Source organism: Dama dama, chromosome 14 (genome assembly GCF_033118175.1).
Source record: "Dama dama isolate Ldn47 chromosome 14, ASM3311817v1, whole genome shotgun sequence".
NCBI classification, from domain to species: domain Eukaryota; kingdom Metazoa; phylum Chordata; class Mammalia; order Artiodactyla; family Cervidae; genus Dama; species Dama dama.
Genome location: NC_083694.1, coordinates 40105551 through 40125548, shown reverse-complemented (window position 1 = coordinate 40125548; position 19998 = coordinate 40105551). Strand labels below are relative to the sequence as shown.

At 58.7% G+C, this 19998-nt stretch overlaps 1 protein-coding gene across 4 annotated transcripts in view; it reads right to left on the bottom strand.

The window, feature by feature from the left end:
• Positions 1-19998, bottom strand: part of CASZ1 (castor zinc finger 1) — a 152130-nt gene that overhangs the window by 24199 nt on the left and 107933 nt on the right. For all 4 annotated transcript variants that reach the window (XM_061160418.1, XM_061160419.1, XM_061160417.1 and 1 more), the window contains one exon: positions 674-1162. In XM_061160418.1, coding sequence (XP_061016401.1) covers positions 674-1162 — 489 coding nt within the window. The remainder of the gene's footprint in view (positions 1-673; positions 1163-19998) is intronic.

Sequence of the window (19998 nt, the reverse complement as noted above, 5' to 3'; positions counted from 1 at the left end):
GCAAGGAGGCTGGGGAGCTGAGGAGAGCCCAGGCCCCAAGTTCCAGCCCTGGCCATACCCCCTCCCACCCAGAACTGAGGTCCTCCCTCCGCACAGCAGGAGGAGCTCAGGGCTGCTCTGCATCTAAGGATACGTGGACCCCAGAAGAGCCAGGCCTTAGCCATCTCGTGGGAGAGAGGTCAGCCAGGGGATCACGTCCGGGGCAGGTGGGTGCAATGGGATCTGCTGGCTGGCTGTCTCTCCAAGCATATCCAGGTACTATGCCCCCCAACAGGCTCCTTCCCAAGCAGGTACTTGTGGCAAGCCATCTACCCACACACTATCCATCCATCCATCCATCCATCTGCCTGTTCACCCATTCATTTGTCTTCCTGAAGACCCACTGTGTGTTTGGCAGCCCATCGCAACCCTGCTCACATGTCTGGAAAGCTGCTTTCTCAGGCCCTTCCCTTCTCACCCCTGCCACACCACCCCCCGCCCCAACCCCTGCCCAATTCATCTCCCCCATTCTGGTTGTGACCTCAGCCCCAGCCCCGACCCCCTCAGGAGTCCTCCGTGGGCCCGAAAGAGGGGTCACTACTTGGAGCAAGAGTGAGGGAAGAGGGTGTGCTCTGTAGACACACCACTCCTCCTCCTCGTGGGGTTCTGTCCCGTCCAGGGCTTAGATACCCACCTGAAGCCTGCTTGGCACTGGGACCACCGTCATCCTTGGAGGCTGCCCCATCCGAGTCCTTCTCCTCCAGGACGCTGCCGTCCTTGGGGGGCTCTTCGCCGTGGTCCTCTTCGTCGCTGCAGCCCTGGGGCTGGACCATGTAGACACCCTCAGGTGGCAGCTCCAGGCCCTCCCGGGCGATCCGCCCCAGAACTGGCGTGGGCGCCGGCTCCTCGCTGTACTCCCCGTTGACCCATTTCTCAATCACCGCCCGCCTCTTGTCTTCTTCACTGCGGGGGGCCCGGGCCACCCCGGACTCGGCGCCACTGCGTTCTTTGTCCCGGGGCCGCAGTGGGCTGCCCTCGGCATGGGCACCAGCCTCCCCGCCCTTCTCCACCACCACCTGGCGGCTCAGCTTGGCGCAGATGGCGTTGAGCTTCAGGCCGCCTTTGCGCTTGGCCGCCATCGCGGGCTTGCCTGTGGGCGGGTCGGTGCACCGGGTGCCTTCAGCTGTGGGGATGGAAGAGAGGGGTCAGAGGCACCGCCACCCACCTCAACAGCCCCACGTCCCCCAAGCCAGAGGTCTCCCCAGTCACATTCCACCCCACTGCCCTGAGACCAGGGCACGTCTGTCCCCTCACTAGACTGTGGGTTCTATTCTCAGAGCCTGGTGTGGACTACGCGGTTCAGAAATATCTTGTAAATGAACGAATGAATGAACGAATGACTTCACGCACAGGAGCAGTCGTCTCAGCCCTGGCTCCTGGAAGCACTTCCTCCCCACGTCTGGCCCCGGGAGCCAGGCCAGCTGTGCCTCAGGATGTCACTCTCCCTCAGCCAACTCCTGCAGCCCTGGGGGGCCTGGCTGGCCCCAGGAAGCCCACTTTCCAGACCTGAGGAGTGGGAATAGATTGGGATTCTTCAGATTCCCAGCGGAATGCCCGGAGGCTGCCGTTCTAGTGCCTCCTCCCTGAGCATGACAGTGTGATGCAGATGGCCTGGAGCTGTAAGTAGGCTACCCGGGCACTGGCCACCTCCCTCCCGGCCACTGAGCAGGCGCCCAGGGCTTGGTGGGGAATGGCAAGACCACCCCCAAACAGCTGGGACCTGCCACAAATGCCAACCAAAGCTCACACACCTACACTGGTTTATTTGTATATTGGTCCATCTGTCCGTCCACCCATCCATTCAGTGAGCTCCTACACGGCAGTGCCAGGGGTGGGGTGGTGGCCACGGCAGACACAGTCGTGGCTCACTCCCTTTGTGCACAGGGGGCCCCATCGAAGCCTGTAGATGGCAGGGCTCCCAGGGGGTGGGCATGGCCGCGTCTCCACACAGCTCAAAAGGCTAAGCCTGGGGAGGGACTCTGCTCCCAGGTCCACAGTCAGAAGGGCTTCACTATAATGGATCAAGAGACTAAAAACACATGCCTGGAGCCTGTGTTTGAGAGGCTGACTCAAACAGAGATGGGCACACTTGGGCCAGGACCTCATCTGTAGGCAGACTTGGCTTGTGCACACAGATGGTCGCCCCCCGATACAGACAATGCCAAGCAGTCCCAGGTCCTTGTCTTGAAGCCAGCTGCCCAGTTCTCCCAGTCCTGCAGCCCTGGCTCTTCCGGTCCCCACCCTCGCCCTAGCCGGATGCCCACTCTACCCATGTTTGTCCACGTCTCCAAGTCTGCACTGCCCACACCCAAGTCTCTAAGCACCATCGTGGGCTCTTTCTCAAGGCTCATTGATGGGGCCCCTCATCACGCCATCCCACCAGACCTCCAGGCCAGCCACCAGGCTCTGTGACACCAGGCTTCCTCAAGCAGACCTATGGGGGGCAGGCCGCACCTGGGCCCCTCTGCCCCTGGCCCTGGTAGAGAAGGAGGGTGGGAGTGGGGGATCCTGCTCTATTTTTACCAGGAGGTAAGCAGCCAAGTGTGTATGGCAGACGGCAAATGAATCTATAAATATTTATCCCAAGGAAGAGGGAAGCAGAAGCTCCCAGGGCTGCACTTGCTGCTGGTGACACCCCGTCCCTGGGCCCCCACCCATCCTGGAGCCTCCTGGCACTCGGGCCCACCCAGCCCTGCCCACCCTCTCCTGATGCCGGCCGTGTGCCTGGCTCAGTCCCTTGCGGGCCCCCACCAGCTGTGCTGCAGCTGTGTGCCGGGGGCCCACCCCCCGCCCGCAGGCCCCTTGGCTCCGCCCACGCCCCCGACACCTGCCCTCCAGCTGCTGCTCTGCCCCAGCCCACCTGCCTTCCAGATGCTGCCCTCCCTCTGACTCCCGCTGCTCCCAGGGGTGGAGGTGGGAAGGCATGTGGGCCTGGGGTGCAGGGCAGGAGGCAAAAGCAGGCCTTCCTCGTAAGTGCACACGTGTGAGAGTCGGGCTGTGAGTAGAGGGGTGTGTGTGTGTGTGTGTGTGTGTGTGTGTGTGTGTGTGTGTGTGTGTGTGTGTGTGTGTGTAAGAGCTGAGGTTCAAGATGCCTGCCCGCCCGCCTTCCGGCCCACCCCGTGGGGCCCTCTCCTCTCCCCCTCCTTCAGGACCCTGGGACCTGCAGACTACCCCCCTAGTGGTCTGACCCCAGGCTCCTGTCCATGTAAACATTCCCCTGACTTTCTTCCCTAAAATATAAACGCCGTGGCCGGGCCTCAATGGGAGGAAGCCATCCGTCCCCGGCCCTGTCACTGCCCCTTTCATCTCCTTCCCGCCACCAGCCTGCCCGCTGCTCTATTTACACTGGAAACTTCCTCTGGGAACAATACTGCCCAGGAGGCCAGTTTGGGCTGGAGGGTGGGAAGGCGCGGGGACTCCCGTACCGCTAACCCAAGGCCGGGCTCCAGGGAGGAGGCGAGGGGCAGGGCAGCTGCAGTGGACCCAGCTGGGCCCCGGGGAAAGGAGCAGGCTGGTATCTGCCTGTGGGCAGCCAGCCCAGGGCGTCTCCCAGCCTGCAACCTCTGGCCCCAGGGACGCTGGATGGGCCAGGGTGAGCCCTGGGAGGCAGCACTGCACCATGGTGTGGCCTGGCCTCTGGGGCAGACAGTTGTGAGTTCAGGGCCTGGCTCTGCCCCTTGCTAAGCTCTGGGTTCTGAGCGGGCTTTATGCCCATGAAAGAGTTGCAGGACTAAGGTGACAGGGTGTCTGTCTGTGCCAAGCACAGGTCCTGACAGTCAAGCATCTGGGAAAAGGCAGCTGAGCTCTGGGAGGGGACAAACAGGCAAGCGTGGTGCACTTCTGAGCACGAGATCCCTAGACCAGGAAACCACACCTGGGCCAGAAGAGGCTGCTGGTAGCTGGGACAGGAGAGGCTGGAGGGCCGGGCTGTGGGCAACAAATGGCCCCTCCCCGGCTCCCAGAGTCTGAGTCTCCCCTCCAGGGGCTCCAAACTCAACAAGCCCCCAGCAGGCAGCTCTGTCTCCAAGCTGAGGGGTCATGCTCAGGGCGGAGAGAGGGAGGGGCAAGAACTGGCCTGTCCTCGCACCTGTTGGGCGCTAGTTCATGGCGTGTCACCACGATCCCGTGAGGCAGGTACTGCCATCGTCCCATTTGACAGAGGAGGAAGCTGACCCTGGAGCCATGAAGACACTCCAGAGCCCAAGCGCACAAAGGCCGGAGTGCAGCAAGGTGCGGGGCTGCCACCATGTCCCCATGACAGCTCCGGAGGCTCTAGGAAGTCCCAGGCCACCCCAAGAGGGCTCCTCTCTACTCCTGCCCATATCCTCCTCACCCCCACTCCCAGTTCCCATAACACGGAGCCCCCTAAAGTGTTAACTGTGATGGGTAAAATGGTGCAGCAGATTGCTACAATAAATAATTTACTGATATTTATAAATATGCAAATCAGCCAGCTTCAGAAATCGAATGAAGGGAGGGCCTCGGGAGAAGGGCCCATTATGGCAGGAACCGCATCACTCCCTCCACAGGCTGGGGAAGGCCAGGGCTCCTGCCAGCTCTGGGGGAGGGAGGGGGCTCCTCTAGCTGCACCTGGGCCCCTCATCCCTGATCCCTGGGGACTGAGGGCGGTGGGGGGGGGGCGGATTGATTCCACCTCCTCGCCCGGTCAGGGCCAGGTCCTTCCTAGCCCTGGGTAGCCTGGGCTCAAGGGGACCAGAGGCTCCAGAGCCCGATGCCCATGACCGGGTCTCAGAGTCACCCGTCCTGCCTGGGGTGGGGTGGAGTGGGGTGGGGGCTAGTCCCCAGGGGATGGCAGGCCTGGCAGCCCCTCCCCACCGGTGAGTAATGTGTTTTGGGGCCGGGCAGACTGTCAGCTACCAGGCTCCGGGTGCTTTATGGGCTCTGCCTGGTGGCTCTGAACTCCCTGGTAGGAAATAAAGTTCTCCCTGCGCGTCCCTTCTAAACATTTCACTCAGTGGAAACGGTGTTTAAGAAAAATGAGGACATATTTCTTCCTAAGGATGCAGTGGCCCCTTTGGGCGGCCTAATGCCCGCTGTATATCAAGAAGTGGCGAGGCAGGGGCCAAGCACCCGTCCCCTCCGGTGGGGGAGGTCCAGGGGGCTGGCCTGTCTGCTGCCAGGCGGCTCGGAGGCCACGGGCACCGCTAAGCCACTCTGGTGGCCGCCCTGGCCCGCACAGCGTAGAGCAATATGGTAGCTGGCACCCTGAGCACTTCCCCTGCACTTACCCACTGCTAACAACTGAGAGCCTCAGTGACACCCCACCCCCACCCCAGCACGGCCATCGTCCTGTCCGATTCCAGATGAAAAAGCAGAGCCCAGTGAGGCTGTCAACTGTCGCAGTCATCCAGCATCTGTGCGAGAGTCGGACTCGGACATCTCACCATCTGAGACCCTAGGCGTACCTCCCACAGCCTCCCAACCAGGGTGCCAGCAATTTCGGAGCCTCCCTGCCACCCCTAAGGACTTGCACTTGACGGGCCACCAGCCCCAGGGGGGCTGAATTCCGAGGACATGACATGAGCAAGCAGACTGCCCTGGTTCCTGCCAAGACGGATGGTTCAATTTAGACCAGGGGGCAGATGCTCGCTCACATCGTTACAAGTGTGATCACTGCGGTGAAAAGTCTCGGTGCCACAGGAGCGGTGAGTCTAGGAAGCAAGGAAGGGTTCCCAGAGACACCTGCCCTGGCTCTGCTCCCCAACAAGCTCCCTCGGGCCCCCCATCCCCCTCCCTCCCTCCTCCCCCCACCATGCAGCCCACCTCTATCTTAACAGTTCCAGGGGTGTCCTTCCTTCCCTCTTGGGCCCAATCCTGCGCCTCACTTGGCAGAGAGGAGCAGCCACTGCTCCTCGAGGCCCTCAGCTGGACCCCCTGGTCCCCAACAGCTCCAGGTGGGGAACTGGGGGGGGTGCCCAGCCACTGGGCCCTACGTGTGCCCCTTTGTTTATTTATTTATTATGATTTTTTAGTCCAGTTAAAAGGTTTACTATCCAGACGCGTCTAAGTGGCCTCACTTAGCGTAAGTAACTCTATAAATCAGGGAAACTGTTAGCATCCACCGCACAGGCTGGCCATCAATCTCCCCCAGGTCACAGCCAAACAGGAAGGGGAGAAAAAAAAAAAAGAGTTACCACCCAGGGGAGATTTAAAACACACACACACAGCGCACACGCAGACTGCACACGCACACACACTCAGGCACCTTGGTATTTGTACAATCATATTATAGTCACACGTGTACACACTCAGCGGCCGGGAGCCTGGCTGTGCTGTGTGCGTCATGACATGGATGCACGAACGCGGCTCCTGCAGCCTGAGGGGGACACACCTGAGGGAGGGGTGAGCCCCCAGGGCCGGGCTCTCAGTGTCTGCGCTGCCCTGCCCAGGCAGGCGGCTCTGGAGGACGGTGGGACCAGGAGGGGGTTCAGCTGGGTGCCTTCCCCTTCTGTGGCCCCTGCCTCTGCCAAACCCCAAGGGGCCAAGCTTTTCCGTTTTGTGTGCAGGAGGCAGGGAGGTGGTGCCCAAGGACGGGGCAGGGAGGTTGTCAGCCCCAGGCCACTGACAGGCCTTCGTCCCGTGCCCAAGGCTGGGCACACCCCAGATGCAGCATGTGACTCAAGGAGGTCAGCACCAACCGGAGGAGCGACCAGCTTTGATGCAGAGCCCAGGAGGGTGCCCGGCAAGGCGAGCTTTCTGCAGCAGCCTCAAGAATGCCTCACCTTCTCACTTGAGGAGATGTGGCTGGATGCGCACAGAGCTTGGACACAGGCTCCCACCCTGTCCCCAGAGAGGCCCCAGACCTAGAAGGCCCCCACCAGGAACAGGGGTGGGGAGGCTGCTCCTGGCATTCTCTGAGGGTCCCCAAGGCCAGGCCGGGCAGTCCGAGGGTGGAAGACCCACCCAGGGCCACCGCCTCTCCCACCTCGCCCAGAGGCCTCCCCGGCTCACCCGCCCGTCTGCCCGCTGCATCTCCCCATGAACTCTATTTCTCTTTCCTCTCTGAAAACAACTGAGCTGTAAATACTGTTTAACCTTCTCCCCCCCTCCCCCCCACCCCCTCCCCTCCGCACTATAAAAACACAAATATGCCATAACTCAGCCGGCCTGGCCGCCCAGCCTCCAACATGCCCTGCGCCCGGGCCTCTCAGGAAGGTCATTACAAACGACTTTCCGATTCACTGCTCCTGAAATAATTTTGTGTATTAAAACCTGAATCTGCACTTTCTGGGGCCGAAAGCCTCGCTTAATTATGGCGGGTGTCCTTGGGACGGACAGTGATCCTTCACTCGCCAGCCCGCGCTCCAGCCCTCCGCCCGCCAGCCCGCCCCCCTCCCGGGGCCCAATCTGTTTTCAAAGTGTGTCTGTCCTTTATTAAATTGTTTTCTTTTCCACATTATCAGTTGCCATGGAGACCTCATCTCTCGGATTATTTGAATTTCATTATATCTATTGATTTGGGAGCATTTCATCTTTTTTATTGTTTTTCTGTCAATTTTCAAAACGAATAACCATCTAATTTGCGTCAGTGCTGATTATGTTTGTCCCTCAATAGAGGTCGGCAGCTGCGCTGGGGAAACAAATCAATGAAAAACCATCATAAAACTCCCCACTCCGGTCTCCAGGATGTGTGGGTGACATTCCACGCCTGCGAGACACACACTCATCAGCTCCAAGTTCGGCTACGGTGGCGGCTGCTCCTCTCCACGTCCGCCTCCTCTGGCCTTAATATTTAATTCTGCGATTTGGGGCATTATTAGTGGTGTTTTTATTAGTGCGTGTGCATGTGAGTGTGCTGGGGCATTCATTTGTGGGTGAGGCAGGGAAACCCCAGAGGAGGGCATGGTGGACGGTGGGAAGTGGAAAAAAGAGGGGACACCCAGAGGAGGGGACAGGGCCCGGGACCACCGGGAGGACCACAATGAGGGCTTGGGAAAGGGGGGACGCAGAAGTGGGACTGAGCCAAGGGGAGGAGAAGAGGGAATTCAAATTGCTTACTTTGTTGGTTTTTTTTAAATAATTTATGCAATTTTAAGCATTTATGTATAAATTTTTTAATAAGCCACCCTGGAGCAGGATGGCCATTAACATCCCAACGTCCTTCTGTCCAATGGGCTGGCGGAGAGGATCAATTTCTGAGAGTACTTTCCCTTTTTTATGACATGATAAAATGCTTTTAAAGCAACTTACACAAATATGGAAATTTTTTTTTTCTTTTTTTCCCCGTCCCCTCTCCCTTCCCCTAACAGCCTTCTTATCCACCGGGGATGGGGGTGTGAGCGCGCGCGCACGCACACTCGCGCTCAAGCTCTCGCTCCTGAGGGGGGAAGGGGCGGGGGGCTGGCCAGGAGAGAGCCCCAGTTCTAACTGGAACTGGCCGCCTGTCCTTCTAACAAGGGCATAAACTTTCATTACCCATGCACGCAGTCAAAGACAATTTAGGGAAACGCGCTGCTCGGAAAAGGAAAACCTCAGCGATTCGTGGCCCATGCTGCCGCTGCCATCTGGGGGGCTGCTGAATCCTCCAGACCCCAGTGAGATGGAGCCAGAGCCCTGAACCTCGGACCCTGCCAGGCAGGAGGCAGGGAAGAGCCCCCGAGGGTCACAGCCACAGTGGGAGAGGGGGGACCAGACAGAGCCCTGGGAACCACCAGCATGGGCAGGGGCTGGGCCCCCTTGGTCATGCTCCCCCCACACCCCTTCACTAACCCCAGTCAGGCATGAGCCCTTGAGGGCAAGCACAGGATTCCAGGGCTGTCCCAGAGTGGACACTCAGCTCTGTGGATGAACAGACAGAGGGACCGAATGAAAATTAAGCAGGAAACTTGTCCAGATTGCAGGGGTCCACGCTGGAGACTCACGGTGCTGGGGAAAGGCTCTTTCTCCGGGTGTCACCTCCTACAGAAGTGGGTCTGGGGCAGGAATGCTTCTGCATGTAAAGGATCAGGGCTACCAGAGCGAGAAGGGGTGTCCTGGCCACTACCACCCTGACCCTGCACTTGAACCCCTAACTCCCTGAGATGGAGCCAAACCTTGTGAGGAAGAGGGCAAGTGGCTGAAGACTTAAGGACGATCCTTATTTCCATGTCCCCTTTACCTTCCAGACCCTCATCCTGAGGGCTGGGGCAGGTGGAGGGGCCTGAAGGATGAGCCCAGTCCCAGGACTGAGGCGGATGACCCTGGTTCCCAGGGCGGACTGGGACGGCATTCACCCTGCTGAGACCACACCTGGGCAGCTGGCCTTTAGAAGCTTCCAAATAAGATAAACTGACATTAGAAACTTGGTGCGTATGCTACATCACTAGAGTCGTGTCCGACTCTGAGACCTCATGGACTGTACCCTGCCAGTTTCTCTGTCCATGGGATTCTCCAGGCAAGAATACTGGAGTGGGTTGCTGTGCCCTCCTCCCGGGGATCTTCTAGACCCAGGGATCAAACCTGCATCTCTTATGTCTCCTGCATTGGCAGGCGGGTTCTTTACCATTAGCACCACCTGGGAAGTCCTAGAAACTTGGTCCCCCTCTTAAAAACTTGCCATTTGAAGCAAGTTATATCTCTGCCCTGGACATCCGTGTCCTCACCTGAGATGCCGGGTTGTTGAGAAAGAGGACGTAGGTGACATGTCTGGCGCAGTGCCGCGCAGCAAGGTGCCTACCACCATACTGGATGGTGACTGTGGACAGGGGCCCCGTCTCCGGAGCAGGAAGGGCTGTTGCGGTCAGCGCAGAGTCCAACCCTGCACGGCCCAGCCTTTGCCCAGAGATCTGGGAGGTCTCAGCCTCTTCCTGCCTCCCCCCCGCGCCCCAAGCTCAACTTTCTCCTGGGGCACTCCCACCCTGGAGCCCCCGAGCATCTCTTCGGACGCATCCTATTCCCTGGTGAGCCCGACCATGGGCAGCCCAGGAAGGGCCCCACAGTATCCTTGACCTTCAGCGGCAGCCACGGGGGAGCACCCCTGGGGTAGCCTGTGGTCAGGCTACCCCAGCCCTCTCGGGACGCGAGTGGAGCAGGGCTGCACCCACCCTCCTCCTCACTGGTGCTCAGCCCACCACCTACCCCACAACTGTCATTAAAATAACAAGTTTCTGTTACAATCTAAACATTCCCACATCGCATAAAGGGTTATATTACACCCGAGTCACTCCCGGGCCCGTGTTTGCACAGAAAAGCCCACGGCAGGTCCCCCCTCCTGACGAAGTGACTTATTAAAGTTTAAACAGTAATTAACAGAACAATAAAAATAAAGGGATGTTTGGGGAGTCATAGCGCACACAGGGTTTTTGGCAGTGCCAGCAGTTTTTCAGTGCCCTGCGCTGGCAGCAAAATGCGACTGTGAAGCCAGGGGGGACGGAGGACCGGGCCAGGGTTGGGCCGGGGAGACTCTGGGCCTGGAGGGTGAGAAACTGAGGATGGACAGGAGGGAGGGGATGAGAGGGCTGCTGGGAAGCCCTTCTGGAATCTGTGTGGGGCCACCAGCCCCGCCAGGATCCTGGGTGGCAGACTGGGCGTGGGGGGAGCAGGAGAGGAGGTCTGATAGCCACAGTAAGTCCACTGAGCTAGGCTGCAGAGGCTCTGTGATGCCAGGGCCCAGTTTGGCCCTGGGCCCTTGCTGGGAGTCCAGTGCCCTGATCACATCCAGTCAACGCCGGCATGGACCCGACGGGGACGGGGGGGGGGTCGTCGGGTACCCTGGTCCTGTGGGCATCACCAGACCCTGCAGCTATTCATTCCTGGGGCTGGAGCCCGGCCACTCTGGCTTCTCTCCCAGTCGGGCAGGGACCTCTCCCTGTTCCTGTGCTTGGGGCACTGCCGTGCCGAGAACTGTCCCGAAGCCCCTGGCCTCTGCTAAGCATGAGTAAAGACTCAGGGGGAGCTTTCCTCTCCACCCTCTGGGAGGTGGAGACCAGCTGGCCCACTATTGCTGGGTTCCGCCTGAAGGGAGGAAGCACCCGGCTGGCTAGGCCAAGGTGGGCCCTCTGCTGGGCCCTTCACTTGCAAAGGTCCTCAGGGAGCTGGCCCTGGGGGGCTGGCCTAAGGCCAGGCCACTCATCTTTCACTGCTCCTGTTCTCCCTCCGCAAATCCTACCTAGATGCTTAGACACCTGGGCTGAGGAGATGGAGGTCTGGAGGGATGGGGGAAGGGGACAGCAGAGAACCAAGGAGGAGCCTCAGAGAGAGGAGGGCCTCCACCTGGACGAGGCCAGTGAGCTCGGTACTGTTTCCTCAAAGACTTGGGAGCTGGGGAAGGAGGGACCACAGGAACGCTCAGTGGCTCGTGCACTTGTGTTATGTGACCAGGTGATGGTACCAAGGTACTACTGGGCGGGCCCTGGACATACCGGCTCCCCAAGCAGCCCTCTCAATTCTTCCAGACTCCCCAGGACCTGGTTGTCACAGGCTATGGTGCTGGGTGCTCTCCCAGGCTGTCCTCTTATAACCCAGAGCTCATGGCCAGTCTTGCTGCCCTCGCCTGCCCTTCCTCTCCAAGGAGAGCCTCTCTGTAGTCACTGTTGTCACCACAGAACGTTAGTTCCCCAAAGCGTTTTTCAGTATGGCATCCCCAACTCAGGTTCTCCCCACTAGGGCAGAGCAAATGGTCCAGTGTGGGGCCACCATGAGGACCACGACAGTGGTCTCCACCCTTCTCTTGGCCTTCTCCATCTCCCTTGGGTCTCCGTGAGCCAACCTGCCCTCCCGCCTGCCTGGGGATCCTAGTTCTGCCATAGCCTCCCTCCACCCTGGTGCCCACCATTGACAGCCTGGACCAACGTCAAGCCCAGAGAACAGCCTCTGGCCCCAGGCAAGCAGCCCCACCAGATCCTGGCACCAGCTCCTCTGCTGGTTCCTCCACATCACAGCTTCAGGGGCTGACAGGAGTGGCTGCAAGCTGTGCATGGAGGCGAGATGCTGGGCTGAGCTGAGAGGTTCTCTCCAACCTCATGTCTCCTGGGATTGGGTTCCTGGGCTGCTGGCGGGCATAGAGGGCAGGAACTCACCAAGACTGGGCCTTCATGGTGCCTGGCCTCATGCTGCTGCCTCCCTGCAAGGCCCCTGCAGACCCAGCCAGCCAGGGGAGGATAGGGCCCCAAGGCTCTCAGTGCTGCCCGGGATCTGGGCACAAACTTTGCCCCAAAGACATGGAGAAGAGCCAGCAGCTTTCCCTTTTCCTCTTTCCCAGGCACAGTTCTTTGAGGCTCCACCCCTTGCCCCAAGATGAAGGACTCTTGGTGAGAGGAGAGTGATGCTTCCCAAGAAGCTTTGAGAAAGGGACAGGTGATGCTTCCCAAGTGCCCAGCTGCTCTGTTCAGGAGCCAGGCTGCAAAGAATGACAGGGGCTTCAAAGCCCTGGCCAGAGGAGGCCGACTGAATTACCCAGCGTCAGGGGCAGGGAGGGTGTGCTGGGGGTTAGGAGGAGGACCGGCGGAAGGCAGGGCCCCAAGGAGGGCAGGTGGGGACAGAGACCTAACTGCTGTGCTCTAAGGTGGGCAAACTGGGGGCAGGTTGCTCATCCTAATCCACTGTTTCTAGAATCCCCAGCTTCTCCCCTGCCCCCCGTGGCCTGGCATGGACCCCTGGCTGGACAAGGCTCTCCCAAGGGTGGCAGCTCTCGGGGCAGAGGCTGCCCTACCTGGGTACAGAACTTTAGAACCGGAAGGGCTTTGAGGCCCAAGATGGCTGAGAGACTTGTCGAAAGCCCAGGTCACTCACTTGTCAGGACCAAACAAATCCAGAAACCCAATTCCTCATCTAGGCCCTCTCATGACCAGCAGATCACACTGCTCACTTGTGTTTGAAAGTTGAATTTCCTGCAGCCTTGGAGACAATCCCCTCCAGGGCCCATCAGCCCCGAACTTCACAAGGGTTCCCTGCTGGAGAGGCTTCAAGCCCCTCACTCGCTCCCCTGGGCAAGTACCCTAGATGGTTCTAAAGTAGCCCCCCTAGGGTGCAGGGCCCGGAAGTCAGGCTCCTTAACTCACTGAGGGAAGCACAAGTGGTGTCTGGCTCTGTGACCTGGCTTACCAACGGAAATGGGCAGGACACCTGGATGGGTGACCACGTGTTGCAGGAAGGGGCTTCCTCTTTCAGGGGCTGAGACCCACCCTCCCCAGAACTGTGAGCTGTGCTATGAAGGGGAAACAGGGCAAGCACCATTCTGGGAGGAGAGGAGAGACCTGGGGGAGAGAGGTCCGGGGCAGGTAAGCACAGCCTCCGGGAGCCCCAGGGAAGAAGGTGGGGATGGTAGCAGGTGGCAGAGGGGTGCTGCGGATGATGCTGCTGCCCCCACCCTCCCTACAGCCCATCTCCACAATCCCCCGGCTGAGGCCAATGATGATGACATGAGGGGACTAATTTAGGAGTATTTTTAAAACTGTGGCCCTGGTGGAGGGGTTTAGCAGTTGTCAGCCATCTGGAGTAAGGAATTACTGTCACCTTCCTGATCCTATAGTCCCTAAACCCAAAGCTGGTTACAGCTCAAGGGGGAGGCAGCAGGTGGGTGGGGGCTGGGGCCCATCCCAGGGAGATGCCCACAGGCCAGGAAGTACCTTCTCTGCCCTCCTCGGAGGGGGCCTGGGGCCGGGGGAGGGGGCTGGAGAGCCCAGTGTCCTCTGCGCCCACTAGAGCTCCCCCACCCGCTCACGCACGCTCACTCCCTGGGCCATGCCGGCTCGCGCAGGGGCCGTCAGGTAAATTAGATCTGAAAGCTGACAATTTCTGACCATATTTCCTTGATTATTTCAAACAAATGCACAGCAGCCGCTGTAAGGAGATTAAAGTGACATAAACGTCCCGAGTGGGAGGGGGGAGGGCAGAGGATTCAGGTCACCCCCATCCGTCCCCCGCCTGACAGACGCTATATCGCTATCCAATCCAATAAAAAATCCCCCCCTTTTGCTTTAATTAATTTTACAGCTAGCTTGCTTAATTACTTTCAATCAAAATCCTCCTGCCATCGCAAAATTAGAGATGGTTGAGCTCCATTAGCCTAAATTCTTCATTTCCATATAGAAAAGAGGTTGTCTGCATAGCCAGCCTGGGCACCCGGCAGGACAGACGCCCGTCTGCCCGCCCGCTGCCAGCCAGCCCACTCCTGGCTTCCACTCCATGGCTATCTCTAGTCCATGTATTTCCCCTCATTCTCCTCCGTCCTTGCTCCTTGGGCTGAAAGGAGGTGAGGTCCCGGATGGGGTACCTTCCCCACTGCCCCCCACTCTTCCCGACTCGTGTGGGGACCATAGAGCTGGGCTGGACTGCCAGCGTCAGCTGCCCCTGGCAAAAGAAGGGCCAATCCTGGGGTCTCTGCTAACGGGTGCCTCCTGCTCCCAAACCCAGGGCAGACCCAGGGCCCTCTGCCTCATTCATCTTCATAAAGCAGACCTCCCAGCCGGGCAGGACCACGTCCAGCCTTGGACTTACCTAGTCGGTAAATACCACCAGAACCCATGTTACCCAGGGTCACCTCTCTGCTGACTCCTAGCTGGAGTCCTTGCTCACTATCAGAGCAACCCCAGGGCCAGCTGTCTCCATGGTGCTAACAGGCACTATAGCGGCTCCCATGTTCTCCAGGGGGCCCCATGAAGGCCCCTGCTCACCCTCCCATATCCCTAGTTTCCAGCCTGTGACAGCTGTTCGGGCTCCTCCACCCCCGGCCTGGGGCAGGTGGGTGGCGGGTCTGGGCTCCATCCCTGTCCTGTGCCTGCACCAGCTCCCTTCTCCTCCCCTCTGCCTGCCTCCTCCTCACAGCCCCCAACCTCAACTCCGGAAGCTCCACTTCAGGTTTTCCAGGCTACAGCCCTGAGTGTCACCACAGGGTCCAGCCCAACCTGGGCTCCAGCTGATTAAGGATCTGCAACAGGATGTAAGGATTACAATAAAACCTGGCTCCGGATCTACAGGGGCCGAGGGCCAAGTCCTGGCCCCGGGACTCCCCTCGCCTCCCCTTTGACATGCCCCTCCCTCTTAGCTGCCAAGGGCCAAGAAAGCCTGGGCCTCTGGGTCCTCCATGGGGTACTGGTTGGACTGTGAATGACTGTCATGGGTAGCATGCGGGACTCAGGCCAAGTCTGGTGGGAAAGCAGGACTGGGAAGGGCTGGGGAAGGGGACTGAAAGCTGAAACCTGCCCTGGACCCTCTATGGGGACAGGAAGCCAATCTGATCCTCCCCCTCAGAGAACCCACAGGAAGGTGGGGTGTCCTGGGTCTGACTTCTGGAAGCTCTCAGTGAGGCTCTTCCGGGAGCAGCCTTCAGGGCTGCCCCATCGCTATGGCTGAAGGACTCTGGGGTTGGGAAAGGTAGTGAAACCTGGATCTTGGGAGCCAGCCTGCCCAGACACCAGGGACCCACGGTCAGTCTGCAGGCTCCGCTTGGATCTTGCGCTAAGGGTTAACCCAAGTCCTCCCCTTCCTGGGCTAGCTGAGCTTCTCAAATACATTCCTAAGTACCTATGGGCATGGTCCCGTTGGCCCTAGGGATCCAGGGAGAATGGTTTCATCTATCAGGGAGCTCAGATTCTCATGGGAAGACCCATTAGCACCAAAGCATTCCCCACACCAGGGAAGGCACAGAGGGGAGGCCAGCTGCGAGTTCCAGGAAGGTATCCAGGCCCAGATCGTGCCTGGGAGGCCAGCAGGTGCAGAAGGTGGGGGACGGGGGTGTGGCCCCGCTGGGCTCCTGCCCCTCCAGCCTCTCTGCCCTCCACACAGGTCGGCATCCTGTCTCCTGTCCCCTCCTTGGGGAGCTGTCAACAGGGAGGGTGAGGGAGCTGCGAAGGGCACCTCCGGGGGCACCTCTGGACTTCCTGATCACTCTCCCTTCCCTTGGGTGCGGAGCTGAAGTGCTCGCTCACAGAGCAGCATTCCGGCTCTGCCCCTGAGGTACCAGGCCTGGCACAGTTGGTAGGAGGGTGGTTGGAAGAGCAAGTTCTGGGCTAGCTGCCCAGAGTTTGAAGGGGCTCAGCCGCAGTGGGGTGGTGAGGTCCCCACCCGTCCCGCCAGCCAGCACCCTTCTCCCCTGCGCCTGCCTTCTCCTCACAGCTCCCAACCTCAACTCCGGAAGCTTGTGGAGCAGGAGATCCTGGCTCTCACCCCACTCACTCCTTCAACTCGGGAAACACTCCTGCATCTTGGGCCAGCTACCCCTCCTCCTGGGCTTCCCTGGTGGCTTAGCTGGTAAAGAATCTGCCTGCAATGCAGGAGACCCGGGTTTAATCCCTGGGTTGGGAAGATGGGTCAGGAAGATCCTCTGGAGAAGGGGATGGCAACCCACTCTAGTATTCTTGCCTGGAGAACTCCATGGACAGGGGAGACTGGCGGGCTACAGTCCATGGGGTGGCAAAAAGTCGGACATGACTGGGCAACCAACACTTTCACCCCTCCTCCTACACACCCCTTAGTGGGTCTTGGCTGAAATTTTACTTCTTCTGGGAAGCCCTCCAAACTGCAGGGCCCCCCGCCCCACCCTCCCTTCGCATGCTGCTCTTTTAGCTAGCACTTCTGTAATAACTCGGTTAATGACCCCTCTGTCTTGCTAGACTGCAAGATCTGCAGGATGGGACCACTGTTTTAGCACAGCGCCTTACCCAATAAATATTTACTGAACGGATACAGAAAACTAAGTGCTTCTCAAGTTCATCAGGGGAAGAGCTGGGATTGGGGGGGTGTGTGGCCTGACTTCTGTCCCAGGCCCCCGTGGAGCTCCAGGGTCTTTCCTATCTGTGAGGCGGGGACTAGGTGGGACTGAGGCTGAAACCCCTTCTCCTGGGTCTCTGGCCCTCTGGAGCCTCAGGTTCACCTCCAAATGCCCTTCGCAGGGCTCTGCCTGGAGAACAAAGGAGGCCCCAGTTGTTCCCACATTGCTCTTGGAGAGGAGCAACTGCTGCCGGCCAGGCCCTGGCTGAATAAAGCCAGCAACTGTTTGCAGGACAGTGCAATTGGCGATTCTCTCCCGCTACTCCTGTCTCTGTCCCAAAAAGGAGAAAGGGAAATTGAAAAAAAAAATGGGGAAAGATCCCATCCCAAGCCCCACAACCTCCCTAGTCCCTGCTATCAGGTCTGTCTGAAAATGTTATTAACACACAGAGGGCACGGGGACAGCCACCTGCCGTTGCAGACAACTGGGACAGCCGCAGCAAAGGGTGAGGCTGTGAGATCAGGACCCAAAAAAAGGAGGTGAGGGAGGGAAGGATTGGGGGGGGGGGGGGGGACACGGGGCAACAGGAAAGATCAAAGAAAACTGACTCTGGAGAACACTGTGAATGCCCAGCTCAGCAGTCGCAGGAAAGGGCCCCGAGGATGAGCGGAGGAAAAAGGCAGAGACCTGCAGAGACACCTAGAACCAGAAGGCCCAGGAAGGCCCTGGGACACCAGCCTGAATGGGGAGGCAGGGGGTTTACGTGGAGGCAGAGGGTACAACAGTGGGGGTTGGGGGGGAGGTGGCAAAGAAGGAAATGAGAAGTTGACTGGGGAAGAGGGAGAGAGGTCTATTAAAAACCTCTCAGTGCATAACACAAAATGTCAGGGTTTATAGCTTCATTCTTGGCATTGCCGGGACCGAGAACCCTGCACAGAAATGTCACCGCTTGTCATGTTTAATCACCTGCTGTTTGTTAACACCTTCCCTGCAAGGAGCCTGTCTCAATCTGCCCCTGGGCCCCCAAGGGACCCGGAAACAGAAAACATCCCCATCTCCTTCTTGGCCCTGCCCCTGGGGCCTCAAGGGAGGACCTCCATCAGTCATCCAGCTGAAGGCCTCCCCAGGAGCCCCAAAGTGACCCTTCCGAACAGGCGGGCCAGGGAAAGGGACCCACGTGGTCCGAGCAAGGGGCCAGGACCTCTGGCCACGGACTACGTGTTCTGAGTGGCTGGAGCCAGGGTGCTTCCAGGCTGACTCCTTTCTCCTGCTGCCTTCTGTCTGCTCTCGAGGGCTGCCTGTCCATTCTGTTTGACCCACTCCTGTCCCCACCCCATGACCCCGGGTGGAAGAGAAGAGAAATAAAAGAGGACCCGCTCAGATCCCTGCAGCCTGGAATTCACCAATCTGTCTGCTTGAACAGCAACTGCCACATAACATCTAACATTCAAAGCCACCATCCTTCCAGTTACAATCCCGGATCACACCATCTGTGGCTCTGGCTTGGCTCTCTCTGAGCATGCTTTGCTGGGTTGTTTAGACTAGGAATTCTCAGTCCTACTGCCCCGTAATTCCTTCCCCTGGGGTGGGAGGGTGGAGTCGGCCACTCGAGCAACACAAGTCTTCCTAAGAACACCTGGCTGCTCTCTACCACTGAAAGCATGATGTGGTTAACACCAGGCAAGGGGCCGGGTCCTCTCTCAGACAACACCTACACAAACAACCCAGTCCCCAGACGAGAGCCCCCACGCAGGGGCAACTGTCTGCAGAGCAGCAAGTCGATCTTGTACAGTTCCCAAGGTGGCCCCATTACTTCCAGAAGTGATGAGGGCCAGTGATGAGCTGAGCAACAAGGGTTTCCCATTCTTCCAGCAAAATCCATGTTTACACAGAAACATATCTGACAAACATGCAGCCATACAACTGCCTCCCAGGAGAACTCCCATTCATTTAGACTTTCTTCCTGAAGAGCTCTTCTACCCGTCCGTTCATTCCCAACAGAAACAAGTCAGAATATTTTCAACTCCCCTTCGATCCTTCCCAGCAAATAGATGGCAGCACCCCTTTCTCAGGAGATTGGCAGTAATGAGGCTTTTAGAGGAGGCTTCCTCCGAAAAGTTCAAAATGCATTTGCATCAACAACTGCATTTTATCTTGCAGGGCAGGCCCAGGGATGTGTCCACGGGTTGCAGCGAGGATGTAGGTGGGGCCTGGAGGTGTTGGGGATGTGGGCCAGGCAGCAGAGTTACCATCCTGGCCCACATCCCCAGTGGAGGACTGAAAGAGGACTGCACTCCATGCTGCCATTGGAACTGTCCCTAGGGAAGCCCCCTTCCTCAAGGGCAGCCCTGGGTCTATCTCCCTTTGAAAGTGTTAGTCACTCAGTCGTATCCAACTCTTTGCAACCCCATGGACTGAGGTCACCAGGCTCCTCTGTCCATGGAAAACTCCAGGTAAGAATACTGGAGTGGGTAGCCATTACCTTCTCTAGGGGATCTTCCCAACCCACGGATCGAATCCAGGTCTCTTGCACTGTAGGCAGATTCTTTACCATCTGAGCCACATCTCTTTGCATTTGGAAACAAATCCCTAAGTGTCTCTGGGCCTCCTGTTGCCCCACTGGTGAAACGGGACAACTCCCTGTGTCTTTCTCCAAGGGAACTGAGAAGAAATGGATAGTCGGTGTGGTGTGTCTGGAGTCTCTCGGAAGGAGGGCACTGAGTAGACTGACCGGGTTTCTGCTTCCATGACTCTGTGTTGCACCCCATCCACTCCAGGGAGGAGGGGGCTCACTGTTAAAAGGGTGGGGAGGGCTAGGGGCTCAGCTGCAAGGCCTTTCCCATGCCCAGCAGAGGTTTTCAGGTGGTGCCCTGTTGTGCTAGGGGAGGTGTGTGTGCACACCCACTCGAGTCCATAGGCATGTGGCTGACACAGCCCATGGAGCTGGAGCAGGGCAGGTTTAGGTGGAGCCAGTTGTGAACAGGAGACAGAGGAGACATGGTTCAATCCCTGGGTCAGAAAGATCCCCTGGAGGAGGAAATGGCAACCTACTCCAGTATTCTTGTCTGGGAAATGCCATGGACAGAGGAGCCTGATGGGTTCCAGTTCACGGGGTCGACAAGAGTCAGACACGACTGAGTACACCTGCTCACGCAGTTGTAAGTAACCCAGCCTGGACGGAGACTATTCCACAGGCGCTCAGGCTCTCCAGGACCCTGAGGGAGGGGCCATGTCACTCAGCCCATCTTTCTGCCTCTAGGCCCCAGGGGCTTCACAGGACATGGGTTTTTCCAGTCCTGGGCAAACCAGGG